This window comes from Diadema setosum, chromosome 5 (genome assembly GCF_964275005.1).
Source record: "Diadema setosum chromosome 5, eeDiaSeto1, whole genome shotgun sequence".
Classification (NCBI taxonomy): Eukaryota; Metazoa; Echinodermata; class Echinoidea; order Diadematoida; family Diadematidae; genus Diadema; species Diadema setosum.
In genome coordinates, this window is record NC_092689.1 from 2,629,549 (window position 1) to 2,652,425 (window position 22,877).

The window sequence follows — 22,877 nt, forward strand, 5'->3', positions numbered from 1 at the left end:
AAAATCTCTTTGGCAAGCTCCTAGCCTAGATCCTCACTCCCTGTCCACGCCCACACGTGACGTAATAACTCAATGCGCGATGGGCATAGCACCTGTTTGGGCAGCACAGGATCGACTCGTAGCAGCAGCAGCGTGCAGCACAGTGTACCGAGACTGGGCGGCCCGACTGGCCGCCGCGGACGGACTCGACAAGGGCAGCCGACTGGACGACTGGAGAAATGCTATGCTACCACCACCAGTAAGATTGACTAGTTAAAGAAGGAGCCTGCCTGTCATCTACCTGCATCATTGTTCTTTTTTTCTGTTGACCTTGCCATTTCTGAAAGGCATTCGGTTCAGAAAACATAGTTGCAGATACAGTGTCGGGGTTCGCTGCGGAGTGAGTAAGGTTCTGAAATAATTTTACAAGGTTGATTTGTTTACATTTAATAATGGCCCAATCTAACCCCGTCGCGGGGCGCTGTAACACAGTACGGTACGTATTTGTCCGTATGGGGTCGCTGCTGCGGTTAGGCCCAATCATGAAGTAGACAACTGCGTGAATGTGAGTATGTGGGACCATAGAAACTTACTAGAAATAACTGAGAAAAGAAAACGTGTTTACACAAAGAAACTTGTCTTGAATCTTTGTCTCATTTTTTTCACTGCTGAAAAGATAACATATTCATGACTGTAAAACTGTTTGTGTGTTTCAGATCACCGATCTATATCAACCAAACTAAAAATTTTCACTTGAGACTGAGGAGAGAAACAGAGGTGCATTCATTTCATCAAAATGATGGCTGCCACTCTTCTCACACCAAATCAGCAACTTCTGCCGATGAGGATGTGTGCCAGCTGTTATCATTTCTGCTTGACTACTGCTAGGCAGCTCAATGGAGGACCAAAAAGTAGATGCGCACTAGAGACTTGGCCCAGGGGCATGTCCCACTTTGAAAAGCAGTCTCGAGGCATCAGGCATCGTTTTCCACTGCTCCCCCTTCAAAAATGTCCAGTCATCAGGCGGGAAAGGACTAGCGCTGTTGAAACAGAAGCATTCGGATCATGTATGGCATTCCTCAGCCCCAAATCTGTCGTCGCTGCAAGGCAACAGCGGTCAGGGATATCCCAGTATGTGGCAGGGATGCGCCATCTTGAAAAACTGAAAGAGGATGACAAGCTTTGCGAGGATGCCATGGAAACGGGGCAGTACGCCATATTCTACGACCTCAAGGCACTAGTCCGCATGGATGAAGAGTCAAGCAGAATGTCACTTGCCTGGAGAAATGCTTCTGGCAAGTAATTGTGTGTGTGTGTGTTTGTGTATTTTTAATGAAATGGTTATTTGTATCCTAAGCAAATGATTGGCTGAGAGCAGTCATGTGACAAGTCTTTAAACTTTGCCTAGCATGCCGAGCGGGCATTAGTTTTTATCTTTGACTGCCAACCGATGAGACCAGTACTAATGATCGCTCAGAGTTGTAAACACTTAAAACTGCGGCTTCTGGTATTCACACTGTGACATCACAATTGGGTGCTTTAGCAATGCGCACTCGCTCAGTTACAAGCACACACTCTGTGTCAGTTTCAAGCGCACACTCAAATGCCTTTTTACCAAGGAATGCTAGAGTTTTGCCCAGGGAGGCGAGACTCGCCTCCCTGATTTTGCCTTGAATATTACATTCAACTTTGCAAACTTGACTCAATTTCAGATTACCGGTAATCAAATATTGATGTAGATTTTCATATTGAAAAAACAAAACAAAACAAGAAGAACAATCAATTGTATTCAGTCAGCTCTCCCATTACATACAATTGTTTTCAGGAAGTAAAATTTTGTATAAAAAGTGGTGTGTGTGTTTTTTTTTTTTTTTGGTCATTACTGTTGTCATCTTGGAGCATCATTCTTCATTCTTCACCTCTATGCAGATTGCCTTATTAATTACCCATCAACACGAACTGTGAATAGGTGCTTCACTCATCAGCATTTATTCTTTTTAAAGTCTTTCATGTATTGCTGTAATCTCTTTTTTTTTTTTTTTGCACAAACACCCAAGCAAAACTGAAAAACAACTAACAGAATCTGCATACCGCTGTAGCTGTCACTTTGACAGTGTCCTTGTTTGCAGTCTTATCAATTATGTACATTTCCTTTTTTTAACAGAAATTGATGAGATCTTAGCACTGTCTGGGGGCCTGAAGCTCTCTCATGCAGTACTCCTGAACTCTACCAGTCGCGGGTTTCCCGACCAGCCAGCCAAGTTTGCCCTCAACCTAGCCAAAGGGGATGAGACTTCCCAACAGTCACTAGAGAGTGCAATGGGTGCTCAGGTGTTGGGCATTAGGAGGGCTTTGTTTGGTGTCCGGAGAACAGACATTGAGGATCTTCTTCAGGTAAGTCTTTTTGATAGATGTAAAATGGATTGACATACATATTACATCTGATGTCTTATGCCATCCTTGTACCACAGTGTCGCTGATGATAATGATGATGATGGTATTAGTAATAATAATGATAATTACTTTCATCATTGTTGTCATATCTGTTACCTTCCTTTTATCATTACTACTACTACTACTATCATCACCATCATGCTTCACACCAATATTATTAATATCATCATTTTTATTGTTATCATCATTATCATTATGAATATCAGCTCAAAGTAACAACAGAACAGCCATTGGTGTATCTATCAATATCTTTGTGTCAGAACCAATGACCTGTGTCACGACTGATGACTTTTTGCATTTTGTTCCTCGTGTGCACCAGGCTAATGCTTTTTTTTTTGCAATGGATATATCCCAAGTGATGAACCAGTATTGTGTTATTCTAATCCATGCACAATGCAGGCATATGCCATTTTACAGTGGCACTCACTTCAGGGTTTCTGCTCCAAATGTGGTGGCGTCAATGAGAAGAACATGGCTGGGAATCGCCGCGTCTGCTCCAAGTGTTCAGAAGTCCATTACCCCACGGTGAGAGTTTTTCTGAACTGTCTCTCCCTCTCTCTCTCAACCCCTTGCCCCTCCCCCTCTTTCTCTCTGTCTATCTATCTACTGTAAATGTAAAATAGTTGCCATGTCGAAATTGTTGGAAATTTTACTTTCTCAAGAATTATCTTAAAATGATCACGTAACATACAAATATTTCGAGGAATATTGATTCATGCACTCATCTGTCAAATGGTGAAGTATAACGTGAGAAAATTAATCATGTGAAAGTTTCCAAGTTTTCCTTTCTCTCTCTCTCTCTCTCTCTCTTTTCCTATACATCACAATTGTTTCTAGTCCTTGCTAATTTCAACTTGACAAACACCCTGCCAACCGTTCTACTAGACAATCAAAAGTAAATGCTGCTTCTCAGCCATGATGCCTAAATTACCAAGTTGTGAGATGCTTGATTTTCTCTCTTTCCCATCATCCCACTTCCCTGCGACCTTGAAGAAAAGTTTGCAGAGCTGATTACTTACAGCAAAGATATTTGTTGCATCCGTAGGCAGAAGTTCCAAGAGACATTATATGCTCATCTTGTCCATTTATAAATCCCATCATCTTTCCAGAAAAGCACATCAGGGTTGTAGCAATGGCATCACTTTTGCTTGCTTACTTGTGCTCAGTTGCCTATTTCAATTTCAGCTTTTGTATTGAGAATGCAACATGCTGTGCCATTTACATTATCTCCTTATTGCTCATGGCAGATGAAACCAATAGTCATCACTCTAGTGGTAGACGAGGACAGATGCCTTGTTGCCCGGCAACCACAGTTTCCAGAAGGGATGTACAGTGCTCTGGCAGGCTTTTGTGATATGGGTATGTCATTCTGTAGCATTATAAATTTCATTGGGGGGGGGGGAAGATGCTTCGATGAAAAAACAAATGTATAAGCGGACTGCTTAAAACCATACTTTATGCATACGCTCACACACAGTAATACATGGCTATGACAAAGAAACACGTGTGACCATTCCTTATTGGTTGATGAGCAAAACAAAGTGATATTCTGAACAAAATTACTTGTCATTACCCCTCCCCTGCTCTCACTCTGTTTTCAAAAATTTTGACTGTGAAAAATTGAAGTAGCAGTGCCTCAACGCAAATCAGGTTACCTATGTCTTAATTTATGGCAATATGGAAAGGACCTATATTTGTTTGTCTGCTTGGATTTTTTTTTTTTTTTTTGGGGGGGGGGGGGGATGGTCAGGAGATACAGGGTACTTGGATTGTAAGATCAAAGCCTGATGACAATTTTGAACAATTTTCAAAGACTGCCTCCGCAAGACTTTTCCGTAGAGACCTAGACACTGATGCCACTACCCAGGAGAATGCAACACAGAACCCTCCAGCCAGGCAAAATAAAATCAACACAGTAGCTGCTGCAGCAGAGGCCAGAAGAATTGCTGAGCTTCAGTGTAATAGAGCAACCAACATTTCTTCTCCTTGTCATGAGTGTCCCACATGCAGCAGAGACTAAAGAGTCTGAATTGACCCCAAAAGCCATCTCCAGGCTCACCATCACAACAGCAACAAGAGTGTTATCTATAAAAGTTGTAATAATCTACCATACAAATGGGGAACAAATTAAAGGTGAATTATACAATTTTATGACATGTATTGAAAGCCAAGAATGAATTCTACCCACAAACATGACCTTCACCCTAATCCTAATCCTCACATTAAACTAAACCTAAAACCCTATCACTACCGTAATCCTAACCCTAAGTCCTTGGAGAAAATAAGACCGGAGAAACTGTTGCAGGAGCAAATGTCTTGTCACCAAAATACAATCCACCTTGGTCAAGTCGACCTTGCATAAGTCAAATAATCGCCTAAGTCAAAGATTTTTTTCCAGTCCTCTTCTCTTTATATTCTGTTGATTTTAATCCCTCATATGTCAAATTTTTTCTAAGTCGAAGCTATTTCTTCAGTCCAACTAGATTTGACTTAGGCAAGGTTGACTGTATACAGGTGACTCCCATTATAACGAAGTTCCAGTAAAGGCACTGGATACCAGTAGTTTTCTTTTACTACATCAAAATATAGCTGAACAAATAAAGTATGAAAAGGTTTATACACAGCAGATGAAAATTTTGGGACCTGAAGTTTCACTTCATTGCAATGAAATTTCATTGTAACTGTGTTTGTTAGAACGGGGGCACGCTGTATTTCACATTCCAGAAAACTCTCTCCATTTTATCTCTGTATGTCTCTCTTCAGGCGAGACCCTGGAGGCTGCAGTGAAAAGAGAAGTGGCTGAAGAGGTGGGACTTGAGATTGATAACATCACCTACTCCTCCTCCCAACACTGGCCCTTCCCATCCAGTGGGCTGATGCTGGGTTGCTATGGGAACCTCAAGGGTGATAGTGATGGTGAAGTAAGGATAAATATATAATAATGATATGATGATGTGATGTCCTTGCAGAATGTTACTAAACTTTTTAAGGGTGCCGGGGGGGGGGGGGGGGGGGGGGTTGCAACCCCCCCAACACACACACACACACACACACACATACACACATATTTTGCTAGTGGAAAAAAAAAGATAAAATATAAAATGGGGGAGAAATTGCAATTTAGAAAGGTTTCATCATGTGACATGATCATATCGCGGGGTATGTGCAACATAACAAGCCTATTCTGGCTTTCTACGCACATACCATTTTCTGATTAAACTACACACACAATGTTTATGAGCTTGTGTTCTTTATGTACCTATGCTATCTCTTATGCTATCTCTTTTTTGTAATCTTTCCTTGTTTTGTCAATGTTTTGTTTTATATTTACACTTTTGTACAACGTGCTCATATTTACATGTATTTTATATCTATATATTGAATCGGAAATAAAGATTGAATTGAATGTCTACAAGGAAGGGATACTATTGATAGTGATTTCAACTGATAATGCTATTTCATGATAACGTTTGAAGGTTAAAAATGTCCATAACTATATCTGTTTTCCAATTCACTGATGTTTAAAGGAAATCCAACTACCATCATCACCATTATGTGAAGATCTTCAGGAGAGTGCAAAAAAGCATCACTCTTGCAATTCATGAATTAATTGTGCATTCTGTCTTTCTTCCTTGAAATTCTTACTGTCAACAGCTGTCCATCGACAAAAATGAGCTAGAAGATGCCAGATGGATCTCCAGGGATGAAGTCCAAAACATTCTGGAGTCACGAGGACAGGGATCAATTTGGCTTCCACCAAAGCAAGCCATTGCACATCATCTTCTACGTAACTGGGCTTTCAGAAGTTGAGGATTACTCAGGAACTTTAACAACTGCAATATTAATTGGTATAGTTATTGTCCATCATTACACTCCTGTACAATGGACAATTTCTAACCAAGAAATGATCAGCACAAAGATTTGCACCCATGTACTGTGAAATGACACTTGAGTTTGCTATGAAATAGAATCAGTCCAGATTTTCTGTATTCCTATAATGTATGTATGTAAACATGAATTGATAAACAAATTAACAAGTGCATTTGTGTGTGTTTGTGTGCATATGTGTGTGTCTGTGTGTGTGTGTGTGTGTGTAATTTGTTATTGTATATGTCATTCATATAAAAAATAACACACACACCACCACACAATTCACGTCAGCAAAACTTGTCACATGAAGTCTGTGAAGATGTGTGTGCATAATTTGGGGTTCAATGATGAATACAGTATTAGGCCATACATACTGGTACAGTGTAGTGTGATGTCAGACTTAAGTTATGTATTTGCTTTTGTACTGTACAATGCAATCCATGTTCATGGTCTTGGTTTGAATGGAAATCTTAGTCTTCCATCATTCTCAGGGTGTTTTAAATGAATTAGTTGATAGAATATAATCTCTGATTAAAACACAAAAGTGTAAAGATCAGATGTACTGTTGCACATTGTGTTGACAAATTCAAGTGATATTTTGGTTGCACAAAAATACATTCATATTGCCCATACTGGTATTACTGCCACATTTGTGTATGCCATCTCAATGGTCATGGAATTTGCATATGTTATGAACCAATCCATGTCATAATTAAAGACCTCAGTGTCAACAGTCACAAGCAAATTATGTGTTTCATTATTGATTTAGCTTTGATTGCATTAAAATACTTTTTAGCTGTACGTGTACTCTTCTACCAAGATTTCCAGTACATGTTAGTTGGTACATACGTATACAGCATAATGACTTGTGCCCATTCGATGTGGTCAAGTGGTCCTGTCTACTCTTTTACGATGCAGAATGTCACACAAGATATTTCCAAGGTGTCAATCTACTGAATTGGTCCACTTGCTTGTAATCCTGCAGACTCTTCAGGTCTTTGGTAAAATATCTTGAATTAAAAATGGATTGAAATCACTGTGCAGTTGTGAGTGGGTCTTTGTACAGAGTGCAAACATGAAAGGTGTATACCTTTTCTCTTCATGTCAGTGCTGACGTGGCAAGTGTGATAATGCATTCATGTGTGTCCTGTTCAAATATTTTAGGAGTTATGTGTACTAGAATGTTATTTTGTTTATGTAGACATCTAATTTGATTATTTTGACTGGTGGGGTATGTCGATGTGTATTTAAAGTCACAGACAGACTCGCAAACCATATGTCAATGATGAATAGTTCTCCAATGGGTTCTGGTGACTACAGATTATGTGAAATTGCCATTACATTATCATCTCAAATCTAGCACTCTTCATACACTATTGTATGGGATAGGCTTTTTAGATCATTACACAGTGTACTCCTGTTATAATAAAACAGAATCGAAATTCAAGCGTCAAAATTATCATCAATAACATACACGTATCTTCATACAATTTTCATGTACTTTTCAACTATAACAAAAGTTCAGTACAGTTTATAACAAAAGATAACTGCCAGTCCCGAGGACTTTGTTATAATGGGAGTGCACTGTATGCACATGTTCATGTGTACATTTCAAACTGTATATTACCATCACTCACTGTTCACAGTAAATACAGCGACTCCCATTATAACAAAGTCCTCGGGACCCACAGTTTTCTTTCATTATATTGAAATTTCGTTATAACTGAACAAATAAACAATAAAAATACATAGAGTGGACAATGTTGCTGCCTGAACTTTGACTTGGTTGTAACTGGAATTTCATTATACAGTGTAACCATGTTTGTTATAACGGGAGATATCTGAGATTATATCTGCCGAAAATGAAGGAAAACAATTAAAATATGACAATTTTGATACATTATGTATCTTCTTAAATATTTGTTATGTAATGAGTGCAGAACCACTGAAGAGATTTATACTCTATTTGATGATGAAATTACTTAAAAAATAATAAATGGCATACAATTGTATATTAGTTTTACATTCAAACTCTTCATGTTCATGCCACTGAACATAGAGACCAGCAGCAACTTGGGACACTCAATTTTGCTTCTGTATTTTTCCATATTCTCAATTTAATACAGTAAAGCAATGCATACTGCAACAATAAAAAAAAAAAATGAAAGAAATGCAATTAAAAAAAGGCAAATTACATGCATGGGTACATGCCTACAAACATTTAATTAATTCAAAGGATAAAAGGCCACTGAGAAACATTACTGCCCATTCATTGTCTTAAAGATTTCTTTTCAATGCCAGCAACATTTTGACAGCACATTGATATTCAAAAGAAAATATTTGTGAATTCTTTCACCACAGTTACAATTCACTGGGAACATGTAAACAAATGTATTCATAGTTCAATAAATTATTACTTTCTGTTTCTTTGCATGAAAACTCACAACATTGTGCAGTGTAAAGTGCACACAGATAGCAAAGTTGACTTGCTTCGTGTTCACAGTTTTTTTCTTTCCTTTTGGAACCGTGAAATATAGCTCTGTACGTGTAACTAATAGATAATCATGATATCAATGTATGGGGTAAATGAACTAGAGCTGGACAGCTAGAACCACTGCAGTTCCTTTGTGAGATACAAGATCTTGTTGGTGTCACTTCATGTGTCATTGTATTATATGTGTAAGACTAGAAATATGGCACATTGTGGAAGGCCATGCATAGTAAGATAACTTGAAAATATGAACATTGTTAGGATGATTTAAGACTGTAACCACTACAGTGGACTCCTGTTATAACGAAGTCCTTGGGACCAGCAATTTTCTTTCATTGTATCGAAATTTTGTTATAACCAAATGAATAAACAATAAAAATACATAGAGTTGACAATGTTGCGGCCCTAAATTTTACTTCGTTGTATTAAACCGGAATTTTGTTATAACCGTGTTCATTATAATAGGAGTGCACTGTATTTGTCAGAATCTTACTATGCCAGATACACGTATTTGATTACAATTTAATCGGACTAAATTCAAGAGTGTTTGTCTGGCAATGAGGCACAATGTTGCCATTGTGTACAATATTACTGTAATGGCAGGAAGTGAATAAGCTCAAATACCAGTTGGGGAGAATTTTCAAATGTGCTATGTCAATGACATGCATGTGTATGCACCTTGTGCATGCCTACATGTATCAGACAGTTTTAGGTAAGCCTGATACTGACCTTACATGACAAAAGATACATGTATTAAGAACTATCATTTAAAATCACGTGACAAAGTTGGTCATGAATAGGAAAACGCCAACAATTCTTACAAAATAATGAAGCACAAGTATCCTAATCAAATGACTGTCCAGGCATTCATTTTGCCTAATATGTAATTTTGCTTTATATGACCAGCCATTCATAAAGTATAATAACTGATCATTAGCACTTACAGGTCGCATTGGTGACGGGCGAGATTTCATAGTTTTCTTTTCTTGCTAAAATGGCTACCACAGAATTTATCATGCCTACATTTGAAATTCTTTGGACTTAAGATGTCTTTTTCATCATTTTATAAAACAAATAACATACATCTTTTTTGTTCAGGCATTTCAGTACCTTTGACACAGTCCAAACATGATCAGCTATTGCCTCAGGCATACTACACTGTTCCAAAAAGTACCTTGTCTGGGTAATTCTTACTACCTGGTATATAAATGCCCTTAGTGAAGTATATTATAATGTCTACAAATAACAGGGCAGGAATGGAATCTATTTCTTTTTCTTTTTCCTTTTATTGCATCAACTGCATGCTCCTTCAGGGTCAGTCATCGAATCTGATGTGAGAACTCGCTTTTGAGGTCACCTGCTCAGCCTTCTGTAGCAGCTAATGAGAAAAGAGAGAAATTGAATAAAAGTTTCAGCTGAAAATACAGGAGTATTCCAACAGCATGCTCTTCAAGTTTCACATCCCCTATAGGGCCTACATGTATATTTTGTGACTGTGATTCATCTACACGTATTTGCTGTGCACTTGAGTGCACAGTGTGTTTTTACATTTTCTGTAATTAAACAAGTGATTAAAAATAATTTGATAATCATAACAGCAATTCCTACTATCATTACTATTTTCATCATTATCACTATATCTTCTATTATCAGCATCACCATTATCATCCCTGCTATCATATTTCCAAATCTCCTCATTGCTTGAGCATACAATAATAGGACATTTGATAAAAGGGGGCATTTACCTCCCTGGAATATTGACCATTAACTATCACCTGGATAAATCCTTAAATTCAACCAAAGACTTCCAAACATGATTTCTTCTTGCGTCAGAATTAGTTAGATTTCAGATTTGAGTTGAGGTGTTGGGGAAAAAAATTAAAGAAAATCTGGAAATGATTTATGAAACGGTGTTCCAATGTAAAGGTTATAGAAAATAAGTCTGAAGGCTACATGGACAATCCCAACACTGACTGAATCAAAACCAGAAAAACAACATGGGAAAGCAAATCAACAAAGTTAAAAAAAAAAAATAAATAAATAAATAAAAAATTAAAAAAAATCTTACATTATATTTCTGTAGATTTGGCTAAAGTTATTTCTGGGATGATATTACCTTGTTGACTCCTCGTGCCTTTCTATTCTTCTTTCTTTTCTCCTTGGAGTTGAGTTTGTTAAAGCGATCCAGCTTCAGTCTCTCCCAGTACCCCTTCTCTTCATCCCCTTCAGAGTAAAAGACAAAGGGAGATATGAGCACAACATCTACACAATACTACTGTAAAAGTGCATACTTTTTGGGCGACCAATTTTTCGCGTTTGGCCAGGTAAAAAGAGTTTTGCATGTTCTTAATTCCACAAAATCAAGACATCAACAACTGGAACATATGGCAAGCAAAAACATTCACTGCTTTTATTTTTGTGCTAGTTTCTGGTTGCGTGAAATGCGCACAAATTTCAACACCACTAAAATTTCCATTTTGCAGTAACTCGAGCACAATCTTTGTACAGTGGACTCCCGTTAAACAAAGTCCTTGGGACCAGCAGTTTTCTTCTGTTATTATCAAAATTTCGTTATAACTGAACAAATAAACAATAGAAATACACAGAGTAGATAACGTTTGACTTCATTGTATTGAATTTAATTCTAACCATGTTTGTGGTTAGAATGACGGGACGTAGACATAACGGGAGTGCACTGTACATCAAAGCATCAATGTGACAGTTAGGTTCGGAATTCATTCTTGCCTTGAAGTGTACACTCCATGACTTGGCATCAATCAAACAATGTTTAATGTTTTTTGTTGTTTTGCTGTTGTTGCCATTGTTTTTTTTTTTTCAATGACCGCTGGAAATATAAGTACGTGTACAACACATTCAATCCAGACTGCATAAACTGACCACCCCATGGATACATCATACAGTGCACTCCCGTTATAATAAACACGGTTATAACGAAACAATGAAATTTTTGATATAACAAAAGAAAACTGCTGGTCCTGAGGATTTTGTTATAACAGGAGTCCACTGTATTGACCTTTCAAGGCTCAGGATTAGACCTGTTTAATGGCCTTCTACAAGTCTTGGACTTCACTGGGTGTTATCAGAGGTCATTATCTACATCTTCAAGCCCCACCCCCATCCTCAAGCCTTCATCATTATAGCTCTTTTACTTTAATCATTATCATTAGTACAGTTTTATCATCATCATTGTGGTAACATGATGGTATGGACATCAGCATCAAGTTTGTCCATCCAAACAATAAAAAAAAACAAAACAGAAAATCACCTGAAGATCTTTGCAGTTTGCCCTCCAGACCTTACAGGTACCCCACTTAATCCTATTATCAGTTTTATTTTCATAATTTTCATCAATCTTTACATTACTGGCACAATTAGCACTTCATCAGTAATACAACAACAACAAAAAATCTCACATGCCGATCAATTCATAAATGGCATTTTGGGATAGTTTCAAAGATACCAATGTGGGTTTTAATCTAAACTGAGGAGCAAGGATGTTTTGAAAGAAAATACATCATAAACATGAATAGATTCTGGAAATTTAAGAAAAGGAAAAAAGAAATGGAATCCTCTGACCATTTCCATAGGAACCTCATTCTATTCTTAACATGGAATGAATGTGTGATGTAACTTGCACAATGTCCCATGTTACACATGTTGCTATCACATCTACTTTTCTTTTCTATTTGCATGAAGATATCAATTTCGTCTGCCAAAAGAAAAAGTGTGAGAAATGACAATGTCTTTATGCCTCCAGAGTATCCAGAGTAGAACTATGAACGAATATTTCTTTTAAAATGCTATTTTTGTGTACAGATATTTTTTGCGAATGAGAAGGACATATACATTTTCGGGAAATGTTGTTTTTGCGATTTAACACCAAGGCCACTGCAAGTGGGCTATTACCCCAGTGTATGGCGACATTTTGCCATGTTGGATTGGCGGTACAACGGTGATTTGCGAAATTCGTGAATATTAAACCCACGCAAAAATAACAGCCTATATAGTAGAACAAATTCTATTCAGACAAGCTGCATAAACAGAGATCAAATACCTTCTATGAGTGACATGGAAATTTGCAAGTCCTTGAGATCCCCCGTCTTTGACCCTTGGAGCACAGATGATGGTCCTTCAGCAGACTTGAACCGGATGTATCCTTGGCTCTCACCATCAGGTAGGTCAATGTAGGCCACGGGCGAAATCTTATCAACGTATTCCTGTGGAAGATGCATCAAAGTTCATTTACTCTTCATTTTTACCAACATATCTATGCAAGGACAAGCAAAACAACAGTCACAGGGTTTCTACTTGTTTTAACTTGCTGCCTGAATTGTGTTATCAAAACATAAAGTATTAATGAAAAAAATATGTAAAACACTAGTAAGTATTTAGATTCAGTAAGTAACTGTCTTAAAGGATGCAGATAGTCGGCGTGTAATGAATTATAAATCCGACATCCACCTACATGTACAATGTGTACACCTTATTTTTAACTACATTTATCTGTACATATTATTCTGAACTGTAATCCAACGATATACCTTATTCTCAACTAAATTTATCTATACGTATTATTCTGAACTATAATCCAACTATACCTTATTCTTCATCCATTTTACCTATTAATGTTGTGTTTCCACTTTGCTGTCACAGCAGCCCCGTTTGCCCAACACGTAGTGCACTATGGGGTTTTGGCTTTTTTTCTTTTCTTTTTTAACATGTTCCAAATTTTGGGCTTCACACCTTGGTCTCATCTTTTGTACAGATTGTAGAAACAGCAATGTGTTGTTCACCCCATTTACTACTTCCTACTAAGTTTCTCATTTGCATGATCCCGTGCATATATCTGTTTTTCCTTATAAAGAAACAATACATTTGTTAGGACATCATATCAATTCCTAATCTCAGTTACATATGTGTTTACATGGTTGCACATGATCACACTGATCAACAAGAACATGTAAACCATTGACAAATTAATGGATTGCTTTTTCTTATAACAAGCACCCTCATAACTCACCCTGATCTCTTTCCGGGTTGTCTCTGACTTGTGGCAGTGTATTTTCACTACAGTGCCCTCGACAAAGTCGAGCTCACTGGATTTGATTTGGGCAGACTGCTCTTTTTGTTGGGAGTCGGCCTGATGATGGGGGACCTGAATTCATGATTAAGAACAGAAGAAAAAGAGAAAGTTTCGGAATGGAAAGTAGACACTGGGTGGATAAAATGTTCAACAGTATTCAAACCTGGCTGAACGGCAATCCCAATATTAAGGACACATTTGTAGTATACATTGTACATTACCTGTGTGAACAGGAGGAGGAGACAGTAATAAAAACCAAGCAGATTCCTAGGTTGCTGTGAGAAATCTGGAACACAGCACATTCATACTGGCATTGCACAAGGAAGCCAATTCACATCCCTCCACATAAACCAGCCACATACACCAGCCAATGATGTCACAAGATGTGCATTATGGGAATATGAATGAAATGCTCAACAACAACAACAAAAACAAACAAACAAACAGATACGTGTGAATAATCTTAGCTCGCAATGTACAATACTTGTATCATGACACAGTTCTCTCTATGCAATGTACATGTATGCAAAATTTGTTTCCAGTCATGGCTAGTAATGGGAGAGGAATACAAATAAGAGATGAATACAAAGTTAACTTGCACCTCTTTGTCAACATCGCTTTCGTATGATTGTTGCTTGTTCCATGGTTTCTGTGAATCATATTCATCCAGTACAAGATTCAATAATGTACAAGGACATAATGGATTTTTCAACTATTGGCCAATGCAATCAAAGTTGAGAGAAGGAAATAGGGTCATACTTTATCTAAATAGATAGATAGACAGATAGGCAAATAGATAGATAGATAGATAGATAGATAGATAGATAGATAGATAGATGGATGGATGGATAGATGGATAGATAGATAGATAGATAGATAGATAGATAGATAGATGTAGATTGATTTGATATATATAGTGTATCACACATCACATTTCAACACTGTGAGTATATGGCATTGACATGCATGTCCACTTCTTCAGTTCAAATCCAAACACCTGTTAAATAAGCTCAATTAGGAATAGGAAACTGTTCTGACCTGTTCTCTTGTCTTGTTTTCCAAGAAAGACTGTCTCTTGCCAGTGCTCTGGTCCCTGAGAGACTGCTTCATGGTTGATAGACACTCCTTCTGAAGGGCCAAGTATTCCTTCCTCAGCTCTAACCATTCGTGTCTGCATCAACACAATACAATTAGCAACCGATTGGGATCTTGAAAAACACCAATGATAGGAAAAATAAGATGCCCTTGAGTAAAGACTCAATCCAACTAAACAAACAAGAAGAAGCTCTAAACCTTTGTCCTTCTGTCATCTACTCATCAAACACTTAATGGAAATTCTTCTGATCTTATATCTGACCACATCAACTCTTATCATGAAATAACATTTTATTGGGGGGGGGGGGCAGGATCAATGTACCACTGAATATACAATGGATCCCTACTTTGATGGGGAAAATATTCAGGTGGAATATTGGAGAGTCATAAGTTTGTGTTATTTTTGTTTATTATTTTCAAACTCAGAGTACCAAAGTAATTATGTCAGTCTTTTGCTAAAGCCAGGGTTCGAAATAGGTTCACGCATAAACACTTAGCCAGCTAAGGTTGTTTAGAACCAGTTTCTGTGGCAATGAATGGCTATGACATCACACTGTGGTACTCTCTTCTCATTTCTACAAAAGACAGTCACTAATAACTAAATGCTGTCTATGGAAACAATGCCACTCACTTTGATATGACTCTCAGGAAAAGCGATTCATCTTCCTCCTGGAGCTGTTTGGTCTTCTTTCTTCGGATCCGCTTCTTCTTCTCGATTTCCTCCAATGAACTCTTCTTGCTCGGCAGTTCCTTGGCATCTGCCTTCAGTGCTTTCTCTGCCAGAGTCTTGCGACCTCTCGATACAGAGTCTGATGGAATGAGTCTCATGTCGAAGAGATCACCCTCGCTCAGACTGCGTTTCCTTTTCATGATCTTCCTACTAGCAGCAATTTGTTCTGCTTGTCTCACCTTCAAAGGCTCTATGTCCTTCTCAGCTTTTTCTTTTTGCTCCTGTGTCACTTTCTCTCCATCTTCGCCACTCTCCTTCCTGCTCTTGGCATGCACAGAGATTTCTTCCCCACCCGGCATTGTAGTTGTTTTTTCCACGTCAGTGTGTCTCCTCTTTTGCCCCCTCCTCTTCTCCTCTGCTTCCTCTGCATCTTTGTCTGCCCTTCTGGAGTCCGGAATTTGTTTGCTTCTTGACCCTTCACTGCTCGCCGTGACGTTCGTCTCTCTTTTGATTGTGCCCATCTTTGTTCCCTCATTTTCCATGCTAGTGTGCCCAGCACTGTCTGCTTTTCTGCTATGGCACTTTGTACTGTCGATGGGAACATCTCTCTGACGGTCAGTTATCTTGCTCCTTGCCTCTGTTCCAGGCAAACATGCGTCCTTTGCGTTCTCATCCCCAGGGTCTCCCTTGATACTTTTCAGTTTTCTTTCTGATCTACCATCAGCCTCTCCCGCATCAATTTTTCTCTTCTGCTTCCCACCTCCCCCATCCCCACTTAAAGTGGATCCATCCTTGGAAGGCTCGCTTGATCTGGACAAGGCGACACCGTGCCCTGGTTTGAGTGAAACTTTGCTGTCTTCATATGCTTCCTTTTTTGTCTGCTCTTTTTTATTTCCCCTGGCAAATTCCAGAGGCATTATTCTCCTTCTTCCTCTTGTCTTTGGAAACTGACCAGCGCTGCATAGCATATCAGGGGGTGGGTTGTTCAAGATCTGAGTAAAACCAATACACAGAAACACAAACACATTCAAAGAATTAAAAACAAGACAAAACATAGTAACAGTTAATGCATTTGGAAAACGTTTATTTTCTTACATGGAGAAGTGTTTGCTAACACAGACAGCTACCATAGATATCATACAAAAATGCAGTCCAATTTAAACCGCAAGTGTTCCGAGCTTTCAGTATGTCACCATACCTCACATGCCCTGCTGGCCTCCTCTGGATGATCAAACTCAACGAAAGCAAATCCTTTGGAGTCACCTGTAGACTTGTAGCGAGGCAAGCTGGTGTACACTACGTTCCCACAGTAGGAGAACGTCTTCCGCAGCCAGTCGTGGTTTACTTTCTTTGGCAGATTTTCCTCAGAGAGAGAGAGAAAAAAAGAAGAGAGTTATCGAGAAAGACATTTAAAAAATACACTCTTAATATACAAAAACAACAGCAGAAAAGAAGCGCCCCTTTGGAGCAAAGTTGCTCTAAAGTCAGGTATCTTGACTGTTCTGGTAGGCCTACAGTGTGGATAAATTTAATATTTACAGACAAAGCTCATCCGCACCACAAGACACAAATTACTTGCTGACTAGCCACAAGCCACTAAAAAAAAGAAAGTCATATCTTCAACTACTACTCTGGTTTGTGTTCTTTTTTTTCTTCTTTTTTTTTTTTGCTCAAACATCAAGAACAACGATACTGCCATGCATTCAAGAGAAAAAAATCTGGATTTATTTTCTCTATGCTCTCTTCTGAGAAGCAAAACAACACCTGACCATTAACAATCATATCAACAAACACGAACAAATTCTTGCTGCACTAAAAGACTTGATTCTTAACTTAAACTCAAAGCAATTACCATGGAACCAGCATATGTCCTGAAAAGCCCATAAGTGTTCAAATAGGCATTCTTACCATCATAGTAAATCTTCATCCACAGATATCTAAAGGGATACTGATCTTAAACCTGTCTGCAAAGCTGACATAGCTTAATTTTGGAGAATGAGGCCTGTGTCTAAATGTTCCTGAAAGAGAGAAGACAGCCTCCTTCCTGGTACTTACAACATAAACAGTGCAATCATCAGGGTCATGTTTGGGTGGTTCTAAAGGTTTTTTCCTCCTCACTGACGTCTCATCATCACTGAGCTCCAGAAGAGACGATTGTTGGATTGCTGCGACGATCACCTTCCTGTCCTGAGTCATGGACTTCATCTTGTTGAAATTGGCAAGAACATCCAGGGAGACATCTGCTGACACAGAGTCATGCAACAACAATAACATAAACATGCTTAGATTTAAAAGTTGACTCTAATTGTACCATAGTATTAGCCTTGTGCTGTAAAGCTGATTTCATTTGCATGTTTAATCTGTGGCAGACCTTTACAAATTTTACTTTTAAAACAAGGAAAAGTAGAAATTATGCGGTGCGTAATATATGTCCCTGCCGGAAGTAGCATTTTGTAGCCAATGTACAATACAGGTCAAAAATCAAGGTCAAAGGTCAAAGATGTCAAAGGTCAAAATTCTGTGTAAAGTTTTGAAGCCCTCACCTAGTGCCATCACATAAAGCAAACGGAATCGAAATCGGGTTAGAAATGGCGAAGGAGTAGCATTTTGTAGCCAATGTACAATACAGGTCAAAAATCAAGGTCAAAGGTCAAAGAAGGCAAAGGTCAAAATTCTGTGTAGAAGTTTTGAAGCCCTCACCTAGTGCCATCACATAAAGCAAACGGAATCGAAATCGGGTTAGAAATGGCGAAGGAGTAGCATTTTGTAGCCAATGTACAATACAGGTCAAAAATCAAGGTCAAAGGTCAAAGAAGGCAAAGGTCAAAATTCGGTGTAGAAGTTTTGAAGCCCTCACCTAGTGCCATCACATAAAGCAAACGGAATCGAAAGCGGGTTAGAAATGGCGAAGGAGTAGCATTTTGTAGCCAATGTACAATACAGGTCAAAAATCAAGGTCAAAGGTCAAAGAAGGCAAAGGTCAAAATTCTGTGTAGAAGTTTTGAAGCCCTCACCTAGTGCCATGACATAAAGCAAACGGAATCGAAATCGGGTTAGAAATGGCGAAGGAGTAGCATTTTGTAGCAAAATGTACAATATAGGTCAAAAATCAAGGTCAAAGGTCAAAGAAGTCAAAGGTCAAAATTCTGTGTAGAAGTTCTGAAGCCCTCACATAGTGCCATCATATAAAGCAAACGGAATCAAAATCGGGTTAGAACTGGCGAAGGAGTAGCATTTTGTAGCAAAATGTACAATATAGGTCAAAGGTCAAGGTCAAAGGTCACAACTGAAATTCTGTGTAGAAGTTTCAAAGCTCCCTTGTAGTGCTATCATATAAAGCAAACAGAATTAAAATTGGTTCATAAATGACAGAGAAGTAGCAAATTGAAGATTTTGATCACACACGGACGCACACACGGACACACGGATGGACGGACGCACGGACGGACGGACGGACGGACACACGGACGGACACACACACGTACGGAGCCCGTTTCATAGTCCCCTGCTCGAACTCGTTCGGCGGGGACAAAAAGGGGGGAAGAAGCACTGTGTGGTAGAAACAACCTAAAGTCTAATTCAATTCTCCATTGTGGCATGTGTAGGACAAGTTGTTTAATACAAGATTATACCCTAATTCTCAGTTTGTGGCACTTTGCTAATAGAGAATAATTGACCTGAAAGCAAAAAATACATTCAACATATTTACAAACAGCTCCATTGTCTAGATATGCAGTTTTGGAAAGTTGTGATACACTGTATATCATACATTGTGAAGTGTGTCTGTTATTCATCACATTCTGTTTACCTGGTACTGCCAATATGAAAAAAAGGGATAAATATTCATCAAAAGGACTCTTATCACATAAATATGGAAAATATGTACACCTGCATGGGGAATGCGGGGTAGGGACAAGAAAATCTTTTGACCTGAACTTTACCAAATTAACCCCTGACAAGACCATTATTATCAACAACAACAACAACAACAAAAAGGAGGTGATGTGATGAACAATGTGTCCCCACCCCTAATCTACACATTCACTTCATTTTCTTACTCAAGGTAAACTTTCATGATTTCCTTTTGAAAATTATCACTGCCCTGAAGTACGAAACATTATGATGAAGTTTTGATCAACCATAAGGATACTAAAATGATCATAAATGGATATCATCGAATTCAGTTACAGTTCGACCTCGATTATCCGGCCTCCTGTTATCCGGAAATCTCTATTATCCGGACGCATTCACGCAGTGAAGGACTTTTTTTTTTTCATCCAAAAATTGAGAAAAAAACAGTGACTTTCATGGATCTATTTCACTAATTTCATAAGATGTGCATGATAGGTTTCTCAGTATTTATGAGGTAAAACATGTATGGTTAGCACATAAAGATATACTTATTTTTGTGAAGAAGGGACTACAATTTTGCGCAGGCTAGCATAGATTACAATACCGTTGCGGGGTACGCTACCTGCCTAGCTGCCAGTGCACTGGGACGGCAGCTTGGACAGCAGCTATATACATTAACATTGTGTCTCCCATATCCGGCCAATTCGCTTATCCGGATGAGCGCAGGTCCCGACATGGCCGGATAATCGAGGTTGAACTGTAGTTGTGGTTTTCTTTTCTTCTTTTTTTTTTTTAACTGAGAGGTTGATTTTTAAAATATTCCAAGTCATGGATATGTATACAGTGGGCCTACTATGATTATTGCTATCTTGTTCCAAAGAAAAGATATAAGCATGTATATCTTATTCTTGGCACTAAGTTAGCAAAGCACCCTTCAGAGTCTTACATCCTTTCTCTGTCTTTGACATCTCTTGCATCAGGTATCGGTCCTTCCTCAAGTTTGCATCACTGAAGTAGAATTCCACCTGTTGACAGATGTCCACTGTCAGTTTCTTCAGACGTTTCCTTGGTCTTTTCTCGGTGTACATCGCTACTTCTTGAGATGCCCTGGTTGAAGAAAATTTTCCTACCATGCATCAAGAGTAGAGAAAAATAGAAATGGCATATCATCCATAAGATATGCTGAACACATTTGGCCCTGCTACCTGAAAAAGCAAGGACATAATTAACAAATAATGTAGGAGAGAAAACCCATGGAGTTAATGAGAAACACAACATTGATGCACAGCAGACTAGTTAAAAGAGAAAATAATTGCAGTTTTGCAGAAGCAACATCCAACAAGGTTTGGTGAACAAACACATTCTGGAATACATTTTCTGCCACCATGTAAATTTCACTGGCAAGTGCACAGTGTGCAGTAACTCAATCATGCTTCACCACATACACCGTAGGGTCCTACAAGCTAGATACAGCTGGAAAGCTTTTAGAGTGGGTCTTTGCGACGACATGAAAATCAATGTAGAAATTGACTGTTCCCAATAACCGATTGGTTCAAAATTTATTTGAGTGATTGTATTTGTAAATAAGCTATTAAAGGACAAGTCCACCTTCATAAACATTAGGATTGAGAGAATGCAGCAATATTAGTAGAACACATCAGTGAAAGTTTGAGGAAAATTGGACAATCCGTTCAAAAGTTATGAATTTTTGAAGTTTTTGTGCAGTCACCGCTGGATGAGAAGACTACTGCAGTGTATGATGTCACATGCGTACAACAATATAAGGAAAATATAAAGAGAATTTCACAAAATTTCATCTTCTGAAAAAGGTACACATTCCCTTGACTCGTTACTGACATATGTTATGGGTAATATTATCCCCATTGCCTTTAGAAAGCAGCAAGTCAAGTGCTCTTTTATTATGCGAAAAAAGTGAAAATATGTTGAATTTTCTTTACATTTTCTTTATACTGTTGTACTCATATGACATCACGAGCCTTAGTAGTCTCCTCATCCAGTAGTTCCAACACAAAAGTTTTAAAAATTCATAACTTTTGCATCGATTGTCCGATTTTTCCTCAAACTTTCACTGATGTGTTCCACTACTATAATTGCTGCATTCTCTCAATCCTTATGTTAATGAAGGTGAACTTGTCCTTTAAGCTCGTAAACATACTGTATATCCTGTGATTTTGATGCAATCCAGGAGAGCAGAATTTGAGCTCCAGGTGATTACAAAAGTAAATTTACATTTTAATATTATAACGCCGAGTCTGGATCTTCCCCTCTCTAAATCTAATTTTATTCTACACTACATTTTTTCTACTGTAATTCTAGATAGATTCTTTCTGCCACTCTCACAATATAACATGTTAAATCTAGTCTAATAAAATCTAAACCAATACAATCACAATACTAACGTTAAATAGACAGGGCCGGGCTCAGCTCCGGGCCCTCCAGCTTTCAATCAGATACGCTTTGAAAACTATTTAAACTATTTTATGTCTGGAGTAGGCCTATATGTGTAGAAGTAATCAAAGACACCTAAAATTAATACTATGATCTAGAACATTCATGAACATGCCATCATGGCTACTTTGCCCAGTGTACACTGATGTCCTGCTAACCGCACCGCACCAGCAACCCTAGCCCGACCAGCCGCCGTGCTTCCCCGTGCGCCAGGGCTGTGGACAATATATTTACAGCGACCCCAACACGTAGACCTACGTTACAGCTACAGCTTACATGTGCAGCATGCTCCAAAACGTTAGATACAACAAACACATAATTTAGCACACGGGACTGTGCAACGTAAGTCGGCTGTCGTGAATGAATGTTGTCATTATAATATTGAATCTGTACCGACTCATATTTAGGATTTCAATTTGAGCTTCTTCTTCCAGTATGAAAACACTAAAGCTTACCTCTTGTGCTGCTTTTGAGAGGCTTCACACGTGTTTCTGTGCTTCAAAACAACAGCAGAACCCTGACTGACTTCGTCGTCGGCAGAACGCTGCTTTGCAAAGATCGTAAAGGATATGAATATTCATTATGCATTGATGATGAATATTCATTACACATAGCGATGACCGCATGCAGTCACAAAACGCCCCCCCCCCCAAAAAAAAAAAAAAAAAAAAAAAAAAATTAGTGTATCGGGGACAAAGACATACTGTAATCTTTTTCTCCTCACTTATTCATTATAAGCTCTTTGATCAGGGATGATACTACTAGGTTTTACAAAAAAAAAGCAAAAAACAACAACACTTTCGATCCTTAATTCGAAAACGTTAGGGGCCTACAGTACATCAGATAAAACTGTCCTTGATGAGCAAACACTTTGAAGCTCCTTGTTATGAGTA

General features: G+C 38.4%; 2 protein-coding genes across 4 annotated transcripts; one reads left to right on the forward strand and one right to left on the reverse strand.

Moving 5' to 3' along the window:
* Window positions 1-143: 143 nt before the first annotated feature.
* Window positions 144-7,782, forward strand: LOC140228515 (NAD(P)H pyrophosphatase NUDT13, mitochondrial-like). 3 transcript variants are annotated; one of them, XM_072308748.1, is made up of 7 exons: window positions 144-383; window positions 696-1,274; window positions 2,144-2,373; window positions 2,833-2,958; window positions 3,681-3,792; window positions 5,197-5,354; window positions 6,088-7,782. In XM_072308748.1, the coding sequence occupies exons 2-7, from the start codon at window positions 776-778 to the stop codon at window positions 6,241-6,243; spliced, it is 1,281 nt and encodes a 426-aa protein (XP_072164849.1). In that variant the 5' UTR covers window positions 144-383; window positions 696-775; the 3' UTR covers window positions 6,244-7,782. The 3 variants fall into 3 exon arrangements, with proteins under 3 accessions (XP_072164849.1, XP_072164848.1, XP_072164850.1); XM_072308747.1 differs by having other exon boundaries at window positions 144-379; XM_072308749.1 differs by having other exon boundaries at window positions 188-238.
* LOC140228514 (la-related protein 7-like) lies at window positions 7,646-22,525 on the reverse strand. Its single transcript, XM_072308746.1, has 10 exons — window positions 22,440-22,525; window positions 20,462-20,641; window positions 17,719-17,903; window positions 16,862-17,026; window positions 15,625-16,655; window positions 14,937-15,069; window positions 13,836-13,970; window positions 12,870-13,032; window positions 10,911-11,017; window positions 7,646-10,172 (listed from the first exon to the last, which is right to left on the reverse strand). The coding sequence occupies exons 2-10, from the start codon at window positions 20,601-20,603 to the stop codon at window positions 10,110-10,112; spliced, it is 2,124 nt and encodes a 707-aa protein (XP_072164847.1). The 5' UTR covers window positions 20,604-20,641; window positions 22,440-22,525; the 3' UTR covers window positions 7,646-10,109.
* Between the last annotated feature and the right edge of the window lie 352 nt (window positions 22,526-22,877).

What these genes read in the sequence shown, in the direction of transcription:
- LOC140228515 (XM_072308748.1), top strand. Translation starts at nt 776, where the DNA reads ATGATGGCTGCCACTCTTCTCACACCAAATCAGCAACTTCTGCCGATG. An exon ending in TGCCTGGAGAAATGCTTCTG is followed by an intron (nt 1,275 to 2,143) that starts GCAAGTAATTGT and finishes TTTTTTTAACAG; the next exon opens with AAATTGATGAGATCTTAGCA. An exon ending in GGCAGGCTTTTGTGATATGG is followed by an intron (nt 3,793 to 5,196) that starts GTATGTCATTCT and finishes GTCTCTCTTCAG; the next exon opens with GCGAGACCCTGGAGGCTGCA.
- LOC140228514 (XM_072308746.1), bottom strand. Translation starts at nt 20,603, where the DNA reads ATGTACACCGAGAAAAGACCAAGGAAACGTCTGAAGAAACTGACAGTG. An exon ending in AGGCCAGCAGGGCATGTGAG is followed by an intron (nt 16,656 to 16,861) that starts GTATGGTGACAT and finishes GGTTTTACTCAG; the next exon opens with ATCTTGAACAACCCACCCCC. An exon ending in TTCCTGAGAGTCATATCAAA is followed by an intron (nt 15,070 to 15,624) that starts GTGAGTGGCATT and finishes GTGTTGATGCAG; the next exon opens with ACACGAATGGTTAGAGCTGA.